General features: G+C 34.8%; 1 protein-coding gene across 1 annotated transcript in view; it reads left to right on the forward strand.

Moving 5' to 3' along the window:
• The window catches only part of LOC140444025 (uncharacterized), a 175,904-nt gene that overhangs the window by 129,570 nt on the left and 25,537 nt on the right, over nucleotides 1-20,797 (forward strand). The window contains exons 21-25 of the mRNA XM_072535608.1: nucleotides 730-1,328; nucleotides 6,786-6,835; nucleotides 9,495-9,595; nucleotides 9,652-9,750; nucleotides 15,260-15,347. Coding sequence (XP_072391709.1) covers nucleotides 730-1,328; nucleotides 6,786-6,835; nucleotides 9,495-9,595; nucleotides 9,652-9,750; nucleotides 15,260-15,347 — 937 coding nt within the window. The remainder of the gene's footprint in view (nucleotides 1-729; nucleotides 1,329-6,785; nucleotides 6,836-9,494; nucleotides 9,596-9,651; nucleotides 9,751-15,259; nucleotides 15,348-20,797) is intronic.

Consider the following 20,797-nt stretch of genomic DNA (forward strand, 5'->3'; position numbering starts at 1 on the left):
ATGGTGATGCCGTACTAGGAGCGATGAGGGTTTTATACGCGCTACCTGGAACGAGACAGGGAGCCTCCTTGCTGATGAATGAAGTGTGGATGTGGATGAATGGAGAATGAATGAAAGAAGGTAGTGCCTCGGAAGTGATGTCGGCCTTACAGCGGCCATTCCGCTTCCGGATCGCTGGATGACAGAGGAGGGTCTGGCTTAGCAGGTAGGCATTCGGCGTAGACTTGGCGACGAGAGGGCAATTTAAAGTACCTCGGGAACTATCGCCGGGAGTACAAAGAACGAATCTTACATTAAGATCAGTCAGACACCGTCATGGACTGAGATTTTTTTTGAAGATTCCTGACCCCCATCTATAAAGACAAAAACATTTTTTAAAATAAAGTCGTCCCAAGAACGCAACTCAAAAATTTTGACAATATAATTTTAAAGCCATGTACTTTAAAATATGTAATAAGTATATGTCTGAATTGTCGATACGAATGAATCAGATAAAATTAAATTATTAGAAGAACTCTTTTGACCAGTAACCAATACAAAAATTTGTTTAATTTAATAATAATTTTATTTTGAGAAATATTTCCGAAGTGGAAATCAAAACGTCAAAATAAACTTATCTTAAAGTAACCTTGTGGCTTATTCCCAAATAAAAAATAGTAAATTACATTAAGATGCCACAACAAAATAGCTTTAGATAAAATAGGTATTAAAAACAATGTATTTTTTTAGTTTGATGCTCTGACATTTACCACTTGCAAAACTTTACAATTAGAGGTTCGAGCCCATAATATATATGCTCCTAGCAAATTATCATCTATAATTGTTGACACACCACCACCCATACCGGAAGAAATTGAAAGTATTAATAGTAACAGTACCAATACTACAATAACATTGGAAATCAAAATAAAGAAAACAATGAGAAGGGTCGACACTTGTAATATTTTTATTTCCGGCACTGGCCAAATGAATTATTTAGAGGAGTTTTATACGAATCCTTCGACAAGTAATTTAAAATTGGTGTACACGCATTCAAATGTGATTGACTCGAATATCAATTTTGTTATTGGAAAAAATGATGACGCTGTAAACACTCCCTTAAACCCAGGAACGAATTATAGTGTAATGGTAACCTTACTTAATAAATGTGAAAATAATTTGACTCGAAGTCATACTCGTCAAATGTTTATACAAACTAAGGGAAATTATGTACCACCAATAATTGTAACAACGGCTGAAACTCCTACCCCAGCAAAATCTGAAGATGTTGCAGTTAATGCTCTGTGGGCTCTTCTTTTGTTGTTAATACTTCCCATTGTGCTTATTTGGTAAGTATATATATTTTTACTATTATTTGAAGTTTTTCCTTTAACTTCTCAAATGATTAAGTTACTAATATGTTAATCCAATAGCTATCTACAGTTACTGCTTAATTTATTATTAATTTCACCAAAACAAATTTCAGATATTTTGATTTCAATCGCACTGAAAGCATGTTAACTTGGATATTAAGGTGTTGAATCATCATCATCATCTTGGTGCTACAGCCCATAGAGGGCCTCGACCTTCTCAAGCTTTCTACGCCATTCTGTTCTATCCCTTGCTTGCATTTTCCAGTTGCCGACTCCGATCTTCTCGGCATCTTGTGTTACCCCGTCCATGCACCTCAGCTTTGGTCTACCCTATCTTCTCATTCCCACGACTTGCGCTGTTAGAATCTTTTTTATCATGTTCGGTTCAGGGACCCGGGCTACATGTCCTGATCACTGCAGGCGGTTTCGCTTAATTATAGTGGTAATATCTTTACCACCAAACGTATGCTTGTAGATATTCTGTAGTTCAAAGTTATATATACGCCTCCATATTCCGTTTTCACAGACCGCTCCGAATATCTTGCGTAGCACCTTTCTTTCAAAAATCGATAGAGCGGATTCAGTTTTAGTTAGTGTCCATGACTCTGATCCATATGTGAAAACGGGGACTATCAGTGTTCTATACAGCCTTATACTAGTTTTTTTGAGACAGACGTTTGTTAGCTAAGTACTGTGATATACCCATGATAACACCTGTTTGCAATTATTATTTGCCTTTTTATTTCCTCAGATGTGTTATTATTGGGGTTAACCGATGTCCCTAGATATATGAACTCTTTGACTGCTTCGAAATTTTGGTCATCGATGATTAAATCTGCGTCAACATTTTGTTTGTGTTAGTCGCCATGAATTTGATTTTATTTTGATTTATATGTAACCCCATTCGTTCTGCTACTAGCTCGGTTAGGATTTCCGCAGTTCTCGCCCTGGTTCTTGTTATAATGTCCACGTCGTCTTCATATGCTAGAATTTGCACTGATCTATTAAATATTGTTTCCCTGCTATTTAAATTAGCGTCTCGTACAACTTTTTCAAAAGCGACATTAAAAAGCTGACACGTTAGCACATCTCCCTGCCTTAACCCCCTATGTATTTCAAATGGGGTTGGCGAGTCGTTTTGAATTTTTACTGCTGATAGCATCTTCGCCATTGTTACTTTTATCAAACATACGCGTTTTTTTGGAATTCCTAACTCCTTCATAGCGTTATTAAGTTCATCCTTTAATTTCGTTATCTGCAATTAGTTTTAGTATTTCGACAGTGATATTGTCTGGACCGGTGGCTTTTCCATCTTTCTGAGATTTTACTGCGTGGATCACTTCTTCTTCGGTTATTTATGGGCCTTTTTCATTTATTCGATTATCTTTGGATGGTGGAGAACAAGGTCTATCGTCGTCAAAAAGAGTTTGTGTGTATTCTTTCCATCTCTCTAGTTTGTCTTTTGTACCCAAAATTATTTCGTTATTATCATTTTTTAATATTGTTGCTTGTCTCTTTTTGTGTCTACCTGTCATTTCTTTTACTTTTTTATGAATATTAAAGGTGTCGTATTTTTCCTGAAGTTGTTCGATTTCTAGGCATTTTGTTGACATCCAGTTTTCTTTCTCCTCCCTGCACTTTTTTCTAATGATTTTGTTGATTCGCTTGTATTTTATTGGGCTTGTTTTATGTTTTCGTCTTACGTGCACGAGGTCCATGTTCTCTTGCGTTATCCATTCTTGTTTTTTGCTATGTTTTATGAACCCGATGTCTTCTTCTTGTATCTTTGTTATTTTTGTTTTTAGAGCAGTCCATGTTACTTCAATGTCTGTCTGTACCAAGTTTTCGATCGTTTTTATTTCTTTCTCAAGCTTGATACTTATTTATTTTTTCTGTTCAGGGTTCTTCAGTTGTGCGATTTTTCTTGTCACTAATTTCTTTTTGACTTTGAGAAATCTTTTTAATCTAAAATCCATTATAACTGGATTGTGATCGCTATGTATATCAGCTCCAGGGTATGTTTTTGTAGATTGTATGTACTTCTTAAAGGTATTATTGAGCAAAATGAAATCAATTTGATTCCTACAAATTGTGCCTTTTCTGTCCGCAGGTGATTTCCATGTGTATAGCCTTCTAGGATGTTGTTTAAAGAAGGTATTGACTATTAACAGATTGTTTTCTACGCAGAATTGTACAAGTCTATCTCCTCTATTATTCCACGTACCTAGACCGTATGCTCCTATGTGGTCTCCTTCAGCAACACGACCAATTTTAGCATTAAAGTCACCCATGATCATCGTTATCTCACCTCTTTTTACTACTAAACTAAGTTTCTGTAACTGACTGTATACCATGTATCACAAAAAAATTTTATTTCAAATTTTTAGTAAAAGGTATAAATAAAACACCCAAACGGGCTAAATCACAAATACAGAACGTTTTCGGAATGTAAATTCCATCATCATTCCAAAATTAACTCACTTATAACAAAAGAACTATTGAATGCTAGATCAGAAGTAGCAACCCGCTATAACAACAAAAAATCCAAAATAAGTGCAGAATCGAAGAATATGCTGAAACAACGAAAAGAGCTCCTGTCACTAAACAAAAGAAATACCACAGAATACAAAGAACTTAATTGAGCCATACGAAAACAGATAAAAGACGATATTAAAAAACATCAACAAGAACATGTAGAAAGAGTGATAGAGAAAAATCGAAGTCTGAAATATACCAAACCGAAATTAGGAAAGAAAAATATTATAACTATGAAAAATCAACAAGGCCAACTAGAAACAAGCAAAGCTCAGATATCAAACATAGTTGAAAACTTCTATACTGAGTTATACCGCTCAAGAAACGATCCCCCCGACTCTTCAAAGCAAAATCTGAAAAGACAAATAACAAACGTAAATTCTGAAGTAAATAAGCGAAGTAGAAATAGAAAATGCAATTAAAGAATTGAAAAGAAATAAAGCACCGGGTAGTGATGGAATTCTGGCAGAAATGTTGAAAGAAGGCGGAGAAGTAGTCATCAGGTACCTAAAAATACTTTTTAATAAATGCCTATTTGAAGGAAACATACCAAAGGAATGGAATACTGCTAACACAATATTAATACACAAAAAAGGGGACAATACAGATCTGAAAAATTATCGTCCAATATCACTACTATCACAACTTTATAAAACATTCACAAAAATAATTACAAATAGATTGACAACAAAGTTCGATGTATATCAACCAGTAGAGCAAGCCGGATTTAGAAAAGGGTTCAGTACATGTGACCATCTTCACACACTAAAGGTCCTAATAGAAAAAGTTAACGAATACAATTTACCAATCTGTTTAGCATTTATAGACTACGAGAAAGCTTTTGACAGCATAGAATTATGGGCTATTGAGGAAGCACTGGTCAACAGCAGAATAGATTCTAGATATAGGATATTAATACATAATATATATCAACACGCTGAAATGGTAGTCACGATGGATAACGGAAAGAAAACGAGGCCAATAAAAATCAAACGAGGAGTAAGACAGGGAGACACCATATCTCCAAAACTATTTACTGCCGCACTTGAAGACATCTTTAAATCACTAAATTGGGAAACGAAGGGACTATCGATAAACGGAAAGTATTTAAACCATCTAAGATATGCAGATGACGTAGTACTAATAGCCGACAGCTGGAAAGAACTGAAGACGATGATCGATGAGCTTCATACGGAATCCATAAAAAAAGGACTGAAAATGAATCTGAGTAAAACTAAGCTAATGTCGAATAAAGATGATCAACCGACGATAACCATCCAAAGAACAAAAGTGGAACATGTAGAAGAATACATATATCTGGGTCAGAATATCAAGGTAAACAAAGAAAACCAAACTACCGAAATAAGCAGACGAGTAAGAATAGGATGGGCCGCATTTGGAAAACTCTCATACATACTGAAAGACAAAAAGATACCCCAAAACCTTCGAACAAAAGTGTTCGATTTTTGTATCCTTCCCGTTCTCACTTACGGAGCTCAAACCTGGACATTCACAAAAAAGAACATGGACAAGATTCGAAAAACTCAGCGAGCCATGGAACGACAGATGCTTGGTATCTCACTAATAGATCGGCAAACGAACGAAGCAATCCGGAACAGAACAAAAATAAAGGACGCCGCGAAACAAGCAGCTAAATTAAAATGGAAATGGGCTGGACACAACGAACGTCTCGAAGATGGTAGATGGAACAAAGAAGTCGGAAACTGGCGACCGTACGATGCGAAGAGACCAAGAGGAAGACCTCAAATGCGCTGGAGCGACGATATCAAAAGAGTCGCAGGACCAATGTGGAAACGCCTAGCACACAACAGGGATGAATGGCGAGAAATGGGAGAGGCCTTTATTAGACAATTCGGATAGAAAAAGGGCTATAAAAAAAAAAATTCCATCATCAGTGTAACCTGAAAGTAATTAACTACTTTAATTAAAAAGAACGTAAGATTTAAAATGTTGACTAAGGTTATGCAAAATGTGGCTCATAGCATGTGCACTTTGTAAGTATGAACCACATTTTGCATAACCTTGGTCAACATTTTAAATCTTACATTCTTTTTAATTAAAGTGGTTAATTACTTTCAGGTTACACTGATGATGGAATTTACATTCCGAAAACGTTCTGTATTTGTACCTTTTACTAAAAATTTGAAATAAATTTTTTTTTCATCTATGTTGTTATAAAATTTTTCGATTTCTTCGTCTGACTTGTCACTTGTTGGAGCATAGACCTGAATACTATTGAGTTTTATATGAGCTGTTTGTAATTTCAACATTGTTACTCTATCATTTAGAGGGATGAAGTCTGTGACTGATTGAGCAATTTTGTTCGATACTAATGTAGCAGTTCCATATTAATGTTCTGGATCGGTTCCACCTGAATAATAAATGTATCCATGTTTTGTTTTTTGTACTCCTGATCCAGACCATATATCACTTTAATATACTTATAATATTAATATTGGCACAATAATTAAAAAATTCAAATTACTGAAATATTATAAGTATCATAATATCCTATAAAATTTATCTTGATAAAGGTAAAAGTAAGTGTAAAACTTATACATTGTAAATTACCTCAGAAACAAAACAATTAGTTAATGTTGGTTGGTTTTTATTATCTCTTTATTACGAAGTTTTATTAAAGATTCAATCTGTTATTCTTAAACAAGTTATAACGATAACTTAAAGAAGTTATCAGCATAACTTTAAATCTAAAAACAATAACATTTAAAACAAACTTTTACACATAAAGACTTTTAATTTATTTGATGTTCACTTTATATTGATTATGATAACGGTCGTAATTAAACAGACTAATTTATATTGTTATTAATTGGATGGGTTGATATTTATGACTTGTTGCATAATTGCATGTTGCAGGTACATCAAGAAAAAACATCCACATATACCGCAGATGATAAAGCCTCAACGTAAGAAACTTTTTTAAAAATTAAACCTTTTCTACTAACTATATTTTCTTAGTCAATGTTCATATGAGCCAACTGTCTGTTTAAACAAGGTACTCTCCTGGATAGCCATGTAACAAATTAACAAATCTGTTGATCCCATAGCAACTTAGGGCATAGCATTATTGGGATACGCAGCAGTGAAATAAGTGTACTCTGTTAACTGAGTTTCAAGCTTTCGAAAATATTTATTTTCATCGTCAGGAAAAAACTGAAATAAATCTTGGAAAAAAAATTTTTATTAAAAGATGTAAAAGTTGTTTTTTTTTTTATTTACTTACGTTATTGAGATTAGTATTTCTTGGATGTTACACTAACATGTGACAATTTTACGCACCACTCATAAAATGAGTTAAAAATTAAAAAATACATGGTGTAAATTTTTTTTTAATTGACAAATTATATAAACTGACACATAAGAAAAAGACAAAGACTCCGCGTTGAATAATTTTGGTTTTGAGAAAAACCATTATTTTGACAACGTTTCGGCAAGGTCGCATTTGCCATTGTCAAGTCAGGTAGTAGCGTTTCTCGCTGATGCTTGAACTAAACTGGCTCTCCTGGTCGCTGCGTTCACTTTTTATAGCCGCAAGGCTTCTTGTGATTGATCCTGTCCGTTTGTAGGTACGCGGGGTCCTACTAGTCGGTCTTGTGGTCTGATTTATTTCAGACTTTTTCTTTAATACCGTTTTTCATGTTGTTGGAAGTCTTTGAGCATCATCTCGTTGGTTTAGACTGTTGGGATTTTTTTCTATTACTATTGATTCTCTGATTTTGCGTTTTCTTTTAATTTCAATGTTATCTAGCATCGTAGTTTGGTTCAGGTTTATTGTATGTCCTTTTTTTTGAGACATGTTGGGCAAGGGACGACGTTTTTTCTCTCCTTTCGGTGGCATTTCGATGTTCTTTTCGTCTAACATTGATTCTTCGGTTGGTCTATCCAATGTACGATTTTTCACAGTACCCAAATGTAATCTCGTATACTCCTTGACTTTCTAACGATATTTTTGTTTTGGCGGATAGTAAAATGGTTGAAATTTTTCTGTTTTATCCTTAATTAACACATCTAAAAATCGTTTCCTTGTAGTTCCATAGTAAACTGAATTTTCTGGTGTATATTATTGATGTGTTCTAAAAATACCTTAAGTTTTTCTTCTCTATGTGTCCAGATTATAAAAGTATCATCCACGTACCTAAGCCAAAGTTTGGGTTTGTGTTCGGCTGTTTCTATTGCTCGCTGTTCTATTTCTTGCATAAACAGGTTTGCTGTTACCGGCGACAGTGGTAAACCCATTGGTGCTCCTTCAACTTGTTCATATCTTTGCTCCTTATAGATGAAATATATGTTATTTAAGCAGTGCTTTGTTAGAATTAGAGTATCCTGTGGTATTGGATACTTTTTGCTTATAATTTCTAATGATTCATCTACAGGGACATTCGTAAAAAGTGAAACCACATCGAAGCTGACTGACAAATGTCCCGGTTCAAGAGTCACATCTTTTATACGTTCGATGAAGTGGCTTGCATTCTTGACGTATGAATCCGCTTCTTCTGCATATGGCTGTAGCTGTTCAGCCAGAAATTTTGCCAGTAGTTGTAGAGGAGATCTAATAGAACTAACTATTGGTCGCAATGGTAATCCTGCCTTATATAGCTTGGGTAGGCCGTAAAGTTTTGGACATCTTGACGACTTCTCTCTAGGTATGAGATGTAACTGATGTTCTTTCGTGATGTCTGAGGCTTTGATCTGTTTTTTTTTTACTTTTCTAGATATGTTGAGGGGTCCGACGAGATTCTTTGATATGTCGTAACGTTTAGGATGTCGTTTATGTTTGCTTCGTAGTCTTGAATATTCATTAATACCGTGGCATTGCCTTTGTCAGCTAAGAGCACAACGATTTCTTTGTTGTTCTTCAAATTAGGTAAGGCGTCTTTTTCTTCGTGAGTTAAATTTCTTTTTAATGGTTTGGCTGTTCTCAATATTTTTGATATATCTTGGCGTATGATCTCGGCTGTTTTTGCTGAGAGATTAGTAATAGTAATCTCAACCTCGGTAATCATATTTTCTACGGGAATTTGTGCAGGTGCAACAGTAAAATTAAAACCTTTTGAAATAACACTATTCGTGGCTTCATCTAGTGTCAGATTTTAAAATTTATAAACTAACTTGTTTGTTTCTGTTTGTGGTTTTTCTTTCTTCTTTCAAAAAGTTTTAAAATTTGTTACTACAACAGCGGCCAAAACCGACTTCTCCCTAATATAACAACAGCTCATTTGGTAAAATTCCTAACTAACACAATGCGTATTGCCTATACATTTTATCCCATGATATAATATAAACACTTTAAGTAAACTGTTAATTAATATTTAATATCCTTAAGGTAGGGATTTGGCTAAACTAATAAAATTGGTTTTAACAGCCTGTCCAGCAAAAATTATCAACAGCTCAGCAAAATTTTTTAGCTGTAATAGGTAACTGACTTACAAATTATTTCTTATCTTATCTTATCTTCATTGATCGCTATTTATTTGTTTTTCGGGTTTTTGGGGGCGATTTCGTTATATCCAGCATAACATATTCGGCATCATTCATAGCTGGGACTTAATATCAATTATTTTGCAGCTAAACTTCCTCCAGAAGATCAGATTGTTCTTACTGATACACCACCAATGACCAAGCCAAAAGCTAAAGTTATCAAACCGATACCAAGTGAAGTGGCACAGGTAACAAAAACTACAATTTATTTGCGAAATTCTTAATAATATTGCGATTATTTTAGGGCCCTAAGACAAATAATTCCAAAAAAGTAAAGATTATCGATTTAGAAACATATGTGAAAGAATCCATTACAAATGGAGAGCTTCAGAGACAACATGATGTAAGTACAAATAATTCTCACAACACTCATCATCATCATCATTCAATCTTCGCTTATCCACTGCTGGACATAGATCTCCCTCATAATTTTCCATCTATTTCGATCTTGTGCCTCTTGCATCCAATTCCTATGACAACGTTTTAGATCGTCAGTCCAACGTGTTGGTGGACGACCTCTGCTTCGGTAGGCATCATCTCTTGGTCTCCATTCCAGTATCCGTTTTGTCCATCTATTATCTGTCATTCGAGCCACGTGACCTGCCCAGTTCCATTTCAGTGTTGCTACTCTCTCTACTGCATCAGCCACTCCTGTTCTTTGTCGCAGCTGGCGATCTGGGATCTTGTCTCGTAGTGAAATGCCTAACATAGCACGCTCCATCGCCCTTTGACACACACGGATCTTTTGAACTGTTGTGGAACACTAAATAAGTATACATTTTGTGAGATATAATAATAGTCTCCCGTTTTTATACCGCTTCGCGGCTTTGGGAGTATAGCAGGGTAGTCTGCTATATCTAGGGCCTACGGTATTCAAGGAAGGTAACATGGCCAGTGCTACGCTTCAACCGCCTATTATTACCCCTGGTTTTACCCAAGGTACTCATTTTATTCAGGCTGAGTCGACCTGGGGCCTATAGACATTTTAAAAATGTCTAGTTGTTCTTGCCGGCGGTAGGATTCGAACTTCGGACTACCGGCGTGCGAGGCAAGCATCCTACCGCTTGCGCTACGCAGGCCCGTAGCGTTTTGTGAGATATTTGTTTCAAAAATTTGAATTAAATTTTCAACTTACTTTATGTATTACTATATTATTTGCCCATGTAGAGTACTACTCACTTATCGGGCGCCTTTTCACGTGGTGGATAGGGGAAAATTTCCAGATATGTGTGATCCCGGGAAATGAAATATTTGAGGTCGACCAAAACTAGAACACATATAACGACTTATCGAAGAACTACATCTATAAAATACCCTATAAATATAGTTATATATAAATTTAGTTGGAAAATTTACGGAAACCAGAGCGAGTAAGACACTAGCAAATTTGCAACAATGTTAGAGTGACCATTGTGATATTCTACTGAACAGTAGCGTAAATATCTAATTTTAAATTAAATAAAAGTAATTATTTTGCAAACATTTGATTTTAAGTGTAAATGGGATTGTCGCATGTCCTCATATTATGTGGGTATCAGTAAATATTGTATTTTACCAAAAAGTTTAATTTTCCCTAAAGTTTAAATAAAAAATATCGGTGTTATCAACTTCTGTGAGTAGTGATAACACTAGTTGACTTAATTAAACAGAACTTATTGTAAAATAATAATAACTACATAAAAAATTGTTAATAAAAGTAATTAGGACATACAATTAAACAGTATGATCAAATATTTACGTTTTACTAACACAACTGCTCATAAGTATTAAAATTTCCCATTTTATCCCTGATACCTTTTATGTTATAGTTATTGTTTATTTATTTATTTTATGATATTGTACTCAGGAAAAATAGAGAATTCATTTTTTAAATCAAATACAGTGTGTTCTATTAAAGAACCGCAACTTTGGTTTGACACGCGTTAAAAAAAACTGTATACCTCAATAATTTGAAAAAGGGTAAGAGGTCTAAAACTTTTATTAACATATTTTTTCATATATCTAGCAGGTATTTTATAATAACCTAACCTGTACTTTGACTATTTTAAATTAAATACATACTTTGTACCTTTTTATCCTATCAACTTACTTTACTTTATCGTGTTTGGACATGTCATTCATAAAATTTCGGCCCAGTATCGGGCTACTTCGGTTCCCTCTTTATTGGCGAGCTACAAATCTTCGAGGATACATCGATGAGGACAGTTTCTGCATGTAAGAAGATGTTCCATATTCTGTGTTTCTCCATAGTCACAGTTCACATCATCTTGGTCGATTTTTCCCCATTTTGCCATGTTTGATTTTACTGGAGCGACCCCCGTTCTTATTCTATTCATAGTTTTCCACGTTTTAAAGTCTAGAGACTGGCCGGTCCATTGAACCTTAGGAAGAGTTAGTCGCTTTCGTGGTGTTCGAGCTTTGTATGGGGCACGACGCTCGTCCGCGATATGTTTAATTTTCTCTATGTACTCTGCAACGCCTCTGCGTATTCAGGATTCTGCAAAACTCACCTCTTTATATAGATTTAAGAGTGGCGTTGATTTAGCGCAGTATCAACTTGTTTGGTGTAAGCAGATCTGCCCCAAATGGGGCACGCATATTCAGCAGTTGAGAAACACAGTGCCTGTGCCATTGTTCTATACTTCCCTTTAACTTTCTGAGTATGCTGTTCCTAGTTGTTACTTTCCCTCTCGTTTTTATGCAATGTTGTCTGTAGGTGAGGTACCGGTCCAGAGTTACTCCAAAATATATAGGTTGGTTTGTGTGTTCTAATGTATTACCATTCCACGCAATTTGGAGTTTTCGCCTGGCTTCATTTGCGTGAAGGTGGAAAGCGCAGACTTGGGTTTTAGAGGGATTGGGTCTCAGGGAATTCTGCAGGTAGTACACTGTCATTGTTTTTAAGGCAGTTTCGAGTTTCTTCTTCACTTCTTCAAAACTATTTCCTTGAGCACATATTGCAAGATCGTCAGCATAGAGGAAGTGCTTGGTTTCGGTCGGCGTAGGTTAGTCGTTTGTGTATATATTGAAGAGCAATTGTGCTAAAACACTTCCCTGTGGGAGGCCATTTTTTCTAACACTCCATCTACTTACTTTACCCTCCAACATAACGAAAAAACGTCTGTTTTGCAGGAAAGAATATACGACCTTACCCAGATGGTGGTCATTGAGAGTGTCGTATAATTTGCGGAACAATGTTTTGTGCCTTACTATGTCATAGGCTGCTGTCAAATCTACGAAAGCAGCCCCTGTTATAAGTTTTTCTTCAAAGCCCTCTTCAATGTGTTCTATTAGTGCGAGAACTTGACCGGTGCAAGATTTGCCGGGTCTGAATCCTCCTTGTTTTGGGATAAGGTGCTTGTCGACATTTTTTTCTATTCTGGCGAGTATGAGTCTCTCTTATAGTTTGAAAAAGTGACACAACAGCGAGATAGGTCTGTAGCTACTGGGGTTTTCTGGGTCCTTGGTTTTTGGACAACAAAAATAAAGGTTTTTAACTAATATCTAATTCGAATTAATTATGTAGGTACTTACTAATATACTCAGACTCACTGTTATCATTAGTATCGCCCGTATCTTCTAAATTTATAATTATTTTGGTTAATGCTGGTCAATATTTAACATAGTCATTTTCAACTTCGATTACATACTTGATTACATTTTTCCAGTTGGTTACTGTGATCTTTGCGACTTCTTTTCTAATTAACTGGAGAACGGCAGACAAAAATTTAGCAGCCCCGTTTCTTCTCCTAATATTTCCTGTAAGTTGAGCCCATATTAACTCTGTTGGGTTCAACGTACAATAATAAGGAGAAAAGCAAAGCACGGTATTCCCATTACTGCTATGTTTCTAAAGTTGCCTCTGATTTTGACAATTCAGAACACAGTTCTTCATAAACATGTTTCAGCATACGTTTGACATCATCAGAGAGGTATTGAAAATGTCACTTGTTTTACTACACAGCTTTGTAAATCTTCCAATTGATTAGAGGGTTTCACTGGCTCTTCAGTTGAATTATTATTACTCCACGTACGCCACATTTTAAAAGTATCTTCGTAAAATGGTAAAAGACGTTTAGAAAGAACACTCACAAAGTCACAACCAAACTCACTTGCAGTTTACTATTTGAATTTAACTGAACGCTGAAGTAGTTATGTAATAGTTAAAATCTGCTTTCGCTGGTTTAAAAATAAAATATTATACCTACTATTATACCAAGTGCAAAACACTGGACGATCAAAACGTGACTTTTCCTAATAAACTAATTTATGGTCTCGGTCGATTAGGCAATTATATCTTTCTTGAAGGATGCATATGCATAAGTCTGCCGATCAAATATCTTCTTCTTCTTAAAGTGCCTATCCGTTCCGGACGTTGGCGATCATCACGGCTCTCTTCACTTTGCTTATTGCAGCGCGGAACAGTTCAGTGGTAGTCGTGTTATACCACTTTCGCAAATTTTGAAGCCAGGAAATGCATCTTCTTCCCGGTCCTCTCTTACCATTTACTTTCCCTTGGAGAATCAGCTGGAGAAGGCCGTAACGTTCTTGATTTCTCATTACATGACCTAGATATTCCAACTTTTTAGTTTTGACGGTGATGAGAATTTCACATTCTTTCCCCATTCTACGCAGGACCTCCACATTAGTAACTCTGTCAACCCAGGATATACGTAAGATGCGCCTATAACACCACATTTCGAAAGCTTCGAGCCGATTCATAGATGCAACAGTCAGTGTCCATGCTTCCATTCTGTAGAGCAGAACTGTGAATATGTAGCAGTTCAATAGACGGCATTTTGTTTTTAATATGTCTCGACTGTTGAAAATAGTTCTCATTCTAACGAATGCTGCTTTTGCTTTTATTATTCGCTGTTTAATTTCTGTTGAGTGGTCCCATTGGCTATTTAAATTGGTGCCTAGATATGTATATTGCTCGACTCTTTCGATATTCTGTTGGTTGATTGTAAGTTGAGCGTTTAGTATTGGTTTTTTACTAATTGTCATAAATTTGGTTTTCTTTATGTTAAGAGCTAGTCCGTATCTTTTGCTGACTTCTGTTATGCGATTTGTTAATATCTGTAAGTCATTCAGATTATCGGCAAAAACTATAGTGTCATCTGCATATCTAATGTTATTCAACCATTCACCGTTTATTAGTATTCCTTTCGCACAACCGTCTAAAGCTTCCTTAAATACCCATTCAGAATAAATATTGAACAACAATGGAGACAAAATACAGCCCTGTCGTACTCCACGTTCTATTGCAATTTTATCAGTTAACTGGTCTTCTATTTTGATTTTGGCCGTTTGATTGTAGTAAATGTTTCTGATAATTCTAAGATCTTTGTTGTCAATTCCAATTTCTTGCATTAGAGTCATTAATTTGTCATGTTTTACTCTGTCAAATGCCTTCTGGTAATCTATAAAGCATACGTATATATCACAATTCACGATCAAATATACAGTATTATAATTTGTCATGATAGTGCTATTCGATGGCTCTTGGTGCACGTGAACTGCTCAACAATTCGAGGAAAACTTCAACTGGGTGACTGCCCATATTTTCAAACACAATACCAGGCACATCTAAATGTAATAATCGATGAAAATATTAAAACTTTGTATTATACATCTGTCATTGATAATTTTGCAAATAATAACACTGCTCCTGATAGAGTACGTTTATTTTAATTTTTATTGCCTGCTTTTATTACAGATATATTTTTACACAATCTCACCGAAATACGAGGCGACTATACGAATTTAGATATTTCACTTTTATTGTTTTAAACAATAAACATTAAAATACAAACAATATTTTGGCGTTAATGTTAATTTGTTGTTTTCAGCTCTTTCCAAAAGGATTAATAAAACCTCATAGCGTAGGATCGTCGTCAGAAAATAAGATTAAAAATCGTTACAAAAATTTAGTAGCATGTAAGTACTATTCATATTTTTAAAACTCATTTAATCATACATAAATTGGTCACACACTACAATCTTCTCTTTTCTATTACTTCTGGATATAAGCAAATTTCGTCTTTTATACTGTCTTATCTTATTTCATATTTTATCATTTATTTATAGGAATTATAACAGTATTTTACGAAACTACTCTAGTTCAGTCTCAAAAATTGTAGATACTAAATTCCGAGAAATAATAATTGAGTTTTACCGACTGTAAACACTGTTGCCAGATTTTAATAATAGATAATTTATCAACTTTTATATTAATAATTCACGTACAGTCAAATAGTCACAGAATAATGGACTTGTTAAAGTATCTCATAAAACACGTCAACACAATTAACTTATGTATCATATTATGAGGTAATATTGACAAAGTATTTCGACATGCACAAAAATTACCTATCATCTAGAGATCCATCCATTCTAGTAGAAGTCACAGTTATAATGCAGTGCAGGTAAGATAGGCAATTTTGTATTTCTTACGGAAGAACGGCCGACCACGTTGCCGGTTTGCCCTGACCGGCGCATCAAGACCGAATTTAAGAATCATACCACTGGAATATACGCGCATACAATTGCCAATGGTTGTATAAAATACTTGCCACTATTGTTTCAACTAAAGCATAATTTAATCTTCTATGTATAAATAAGAGAGTTACATAAAGAAAAATACTATAAAAAAAAGTAAAATATATCAAAAACTCATTGTTGATAGCTCATCTACATTTGTCAATTTTCAATAGTTTCCATTGTAAACACATTCTTTGGGAACTAAAGATCATTATAACGTCATTAGGAGAAGCGAATCAGTTTTAATTCCTATTGTCCATGCAAAGCAAACATGTCTCTTTGTCGATTTGGGTACTGGTCATTAGACCAAAAAGTTGTGGGCAAAAACTATAAAAGCTCAGTTCTATTTCTTTTTTGCAAGCGGATGAAAGTACCTACATCATGAAACCGTTGCCATTATCTGTCTTGAATTTCAAACAGGGAATGACTCTTAGTTTGCAAGTAAAACATGTGGTGTTAACTGTATTGAACTATTATCTAAACTTAAAAAATGGTGACAGCTTGACTATTACTGTGGAAAAAGTTTCGAATATGTGGGCGTGAGTGTTCGCAAAATTTATGACATCCGCCAAGAGGCCCAACAGTAGCCGGTTCAAAAAAGGAAGAAAAACAGTTTCTTTATAGTCAAATTCACGTGAGAATGGACAGCGGGAGTGTGACGTCACAACTGTCAATTACTTTCCAAACAAAAGTTGAAATGCCCAATCTCAAGACTTTTTAATTTCTATAAAGTTAACATTTTGCTTCCTTTGCTGCCTTTTTTAAGTATAGTGTTTTTACGATAATACCATCATAATTCAGTGTTCTATTTCTATGAAATATGGTTTAAAAGTTTAAATTAAAGACATTCTAACCTTACTTTATTGATACATGCATTTTATTGCTATTTTTATAAAACAACATGCTTTATTATTTACACAACCTTGTAAAATTGTTGTAATAACTATTAGAATACTTAGATATTGCAAAAAGCGGAAAGATTCTGTAAAAAAAATGAAAAAATAACGAAAAATACAAATTATCCACACTAAACAAGGTTTGTTTGGAAAGTGAAACTGACAGATGTCAATAAAATCTACGTCATCACTTCCACGGTCCATACTTACGACTAGGGAGTGAAATCTCAGCACAAGTACCTCAGACAAATAAAACATTGAGGAAGAAGGATAATGCAAACCTTGTTTATACCACTGAGTCTTGGATTAACGTCGGTGCTTCAGTCAAAAAGGAATGGAGGGACACAACGATCAAGAATCCACAAGATGTCTTTGTAAAAGCGCTCTCTACTGGACTAAAAGCTTCAAAAAAGAGGTCCTCGTTTTGGTCTTCCTCATGCTGAAAGCGAAACTGGTTTTTTGACATAGGCCAAATTAACTTTCTTGGCCAAGAAGGGAACCGCTGATTATCACGACGAAATGGACGGGGATCTATATGAAGAATGATAGACGTTAATAACAAACTTTCCGAAATAAAAAAGAAAACGTTATCGTTTTGGATAACGGGCCATACTACTCCGGCATATTTGATTTCCCGGAAAAATTGTGGAAAAAAAGGCAAATCAAGGATTGGCTAATCGAAAAAAAAAAACATTTTTTTCGAGAAAAATTACCTAAAAAGTGAAATACTGGATACTGCGGCCGCATTTAGAGATGAGTACGACAAGTACATTGAAACAATGGGGTTAAAATTTTGAGACTGCTGCCTTACCATTATGAGCTGAACACGATTAAGATGGTGTAAAGTTTAGTGAAAAGGTATGTGGCTTCAAACAACGTCGATTTTAAAGAAAAAACGGTAGAACGGTTGATAAAAGAAGAGCAGTGACATAATTATGTGAACCACGTCAAGAAAGTAGAAGAAAAAATGTTTGCGGTGGACAATTTGCAGGAATATATTGAACCGGTGATAAATAATATAGGAGATGATTCAGAGAATGAATACGATTTAGATATGGATTGCTATTAGTATTAATTAACGAGAAATATCTCAGATTTAATGCTCATTTGAAGTATTGTACATACAGCACATTTCAGTTTTGATCTTCTTGTGTATTTTATGTATATATATTTATCATGTCGTATAGTGTAAACTACTTGCATTTTTTTTGTATATATGTATATAAGTATTGACGAGTTATTCCATAAGAATTCCATAAGAAATCGCTAAGGTCCATTCTGGTCATTTTTTGAGCTTTTTGTTGTGCAGGCGCGACGGCTCGTCTAATCGTGACGTGTGAGATATCGTTGGAAAGGGGAGGAGTAACGAATAAGTTAACACAAAAAACAAAGATGGCGGCATTTTTAAAGGGACACAAGCTTGTAACGTCTAAACGACACATCGAACAACAACGTGCAAGGTATCGATGGAAAGGGTAGGTGGTAACGAATATGTTAAGATAAAAATCAAACGCAAAAACTTTGCCTAAAGAACACTAAGCTTGTAACGTCTAAACGGCTCAACGTTCATCAACGTGCAAGGTATTGAGGGAATGGAAAATATGTTTTTTTTAATTTGATTTACTATCTTTGTAAAAATTGTACCAAGAAATAGTTATTGTAACAAGAATAATATCTTGTATTATTTTTATTATTGGTTACATATATATCCTTTAAGCATTTAATCAATTTGGTACTTCTGCTATTCACTCAGTGGATCAAAGATTTAAGTACGTTCAAGTTCTAAAATTTTTTCTAATAGTAAATGTTTTTTTTTTAATATTATTAATAAATACATTAGTTTTAGGACTACCTATCCTATAAATTTAGTCTATTTATATCTTATAGTAAAAACATCTAGTATAAAAAAATTAACTTCGTTTTTCTCAATAACTTGCGAATGTCACATAGACCCTTCATGAACTTGTGTCTTCATTTATTAACTCTACTTTCAATCTTTTGTAATCGGGTGATATATTTCTTTGATAGAGCAAGTTCATAATGTCAGCTTTCCGCCAGGCAGTTGTAGGTGACGGTTCTAAATGTCGACTATGGTAACATGCATTGTTCATAACTAAGAATTTGGTTCAAGGTTTAATAAAATCATTGAGAACCAAACTTTAAAATTTTGAACGTTCATTTCTTCATGGAGTCACTGCCCATACGTGTTAAATGAATCTCTGTCTTTTGTTCTCTGGTGTTTTTAGACCCGATGATAATTTTTCAATAAAGGCTTGTTGACGGTTTCTAACTTTAAAATCTTGTCACACCTTTGAGACAGTATGGCCTTAATTTAGCCAACTTTCGTCTAAATAGTAGATATTTCTTCCTTTAAGTCTTGAATATTTTTATAATATTTTTTATAATAATATCTTCTCTTTCTATAAGAATACTACATACTTTTTTTCATATATTTAATATTGATTTACCATAATGTTCGCAATAATACACGTCTTAATATTTTAAGTATCAAGTCCTTAAAATCTATTTCGGCTAAGACGATATTTAAGGTTGAAATTTCATTTGGGAGAAAGACAGTATGAAATTTTTCCCGAATAGCATACTTAATATCCTTTTCAAGCTGTATCCGTTTTTTTTTCTCTGGTCTCAATTTTTTAAACGACGTATCCGACTTATCTTCACGTTGTTTTAAAATTCTGTGAACACTTCTTGTAGACACCTTAGACAAATCGCTATATTTAGTTACATTGAACAACGTATTTTCATTCCTTTGACCATTTTCGCCTTCTATATTTGTTAGAAATCTACAAAAGCGTATTAATCGCTTCCGGTTACTATAGTACTAATGCATTTCAGTAATAGCAAGAACAAAGTAGTTATAAAAAACCAGTTGTTGATGAAAAATATAATAGGAATTCCCAAACAATTATGAAAAAATATGAAATGAAATTCTGGACATCTAAACGTCAAATAAAGAAAGTATTTGAAAATTATAGTTTATTTTTATCAAGATACTTTGTAAAAGTTGCAACTAATAAAATAAAGATAAAAAGGGGAGTCAGGCAAGGTGATACCATGTCACCAAAGCTGTTCATTACCGTTCTTGAGTATGCATTTAAAAGACTAACATGGCAACAGAAAGGAATATCCATCGATGGAGAAAGATTAAGCCATCTACGTTTTGCGGACGATATCGTGCTTCTGTCAGATAATCTGGGAGAGATCAAAGACATGCTCCAAGAACTGAATGACATACTACAAGAAACTGGACTGGAGATAAATTTCGAGAAAACCAAAATGATGACCAATATGGTTCCCAGCGAAAAGATACAGATCAATAACAACACGGTAGAATTAATCGATAAATACACATACTTGGGTCATGAAATTAGAATAACCAGAGACAACCAAACCTGCGAGCTAAATAGACGAATCACGTTGGCATGAGCAGCATATGGAAGGATGAGAGACATTTTTAAAACAAATACCCCAATTCACCTGAAAAGGAAGGCATTTAACCAATGCATCTTACCAGTCTTGACCTACGGAGCAGAGACCCTAACTTTAACCAAAGCTACTGCCGAAAAACTGACGGTAACACAAAGGCGAATGGAGAGATCAATGCTGGGCCTGACCTTGAAAGATCGCGTGAGAAATGAGGAGATACGCCGACGAACTGGCGTAGACGATATTATACTGCGAATCAATAAACAAAAGTGGAGGTGGGCTGGACATGTTGCTAGAATGGAAGACGGAAGATGGACGAAGAGATTATTGCAGTGGAGACCAAGAGCTGACAAGCGAAGTCGAGGCAGATTACCCACCCGATGGACCGACGACCTAGAGAGAATAGAAACAAACTGGATTGCAGCAGCTAGAGATAGAGAGAACTGGAGACGTTTGGAGGAGGCCTATATCCAACAATGGATGTGAAAATGGGGCTGGATGATG

Source organism: Diabrotica undecimpunctata, chromosome 6 (assembly GCF_040954645.1).
Source record: "Diabrotica undecimpunctata isolate CICGRU chromosome 6, icDiaUnde3, whole genome shotgun sequence".
NCBI lineage: Eukaryota > Metazoa > Arthropoda > Insecta > Coleoptera > Chrysomelidae > Diabrotica > Diabrotica undecimpunctata.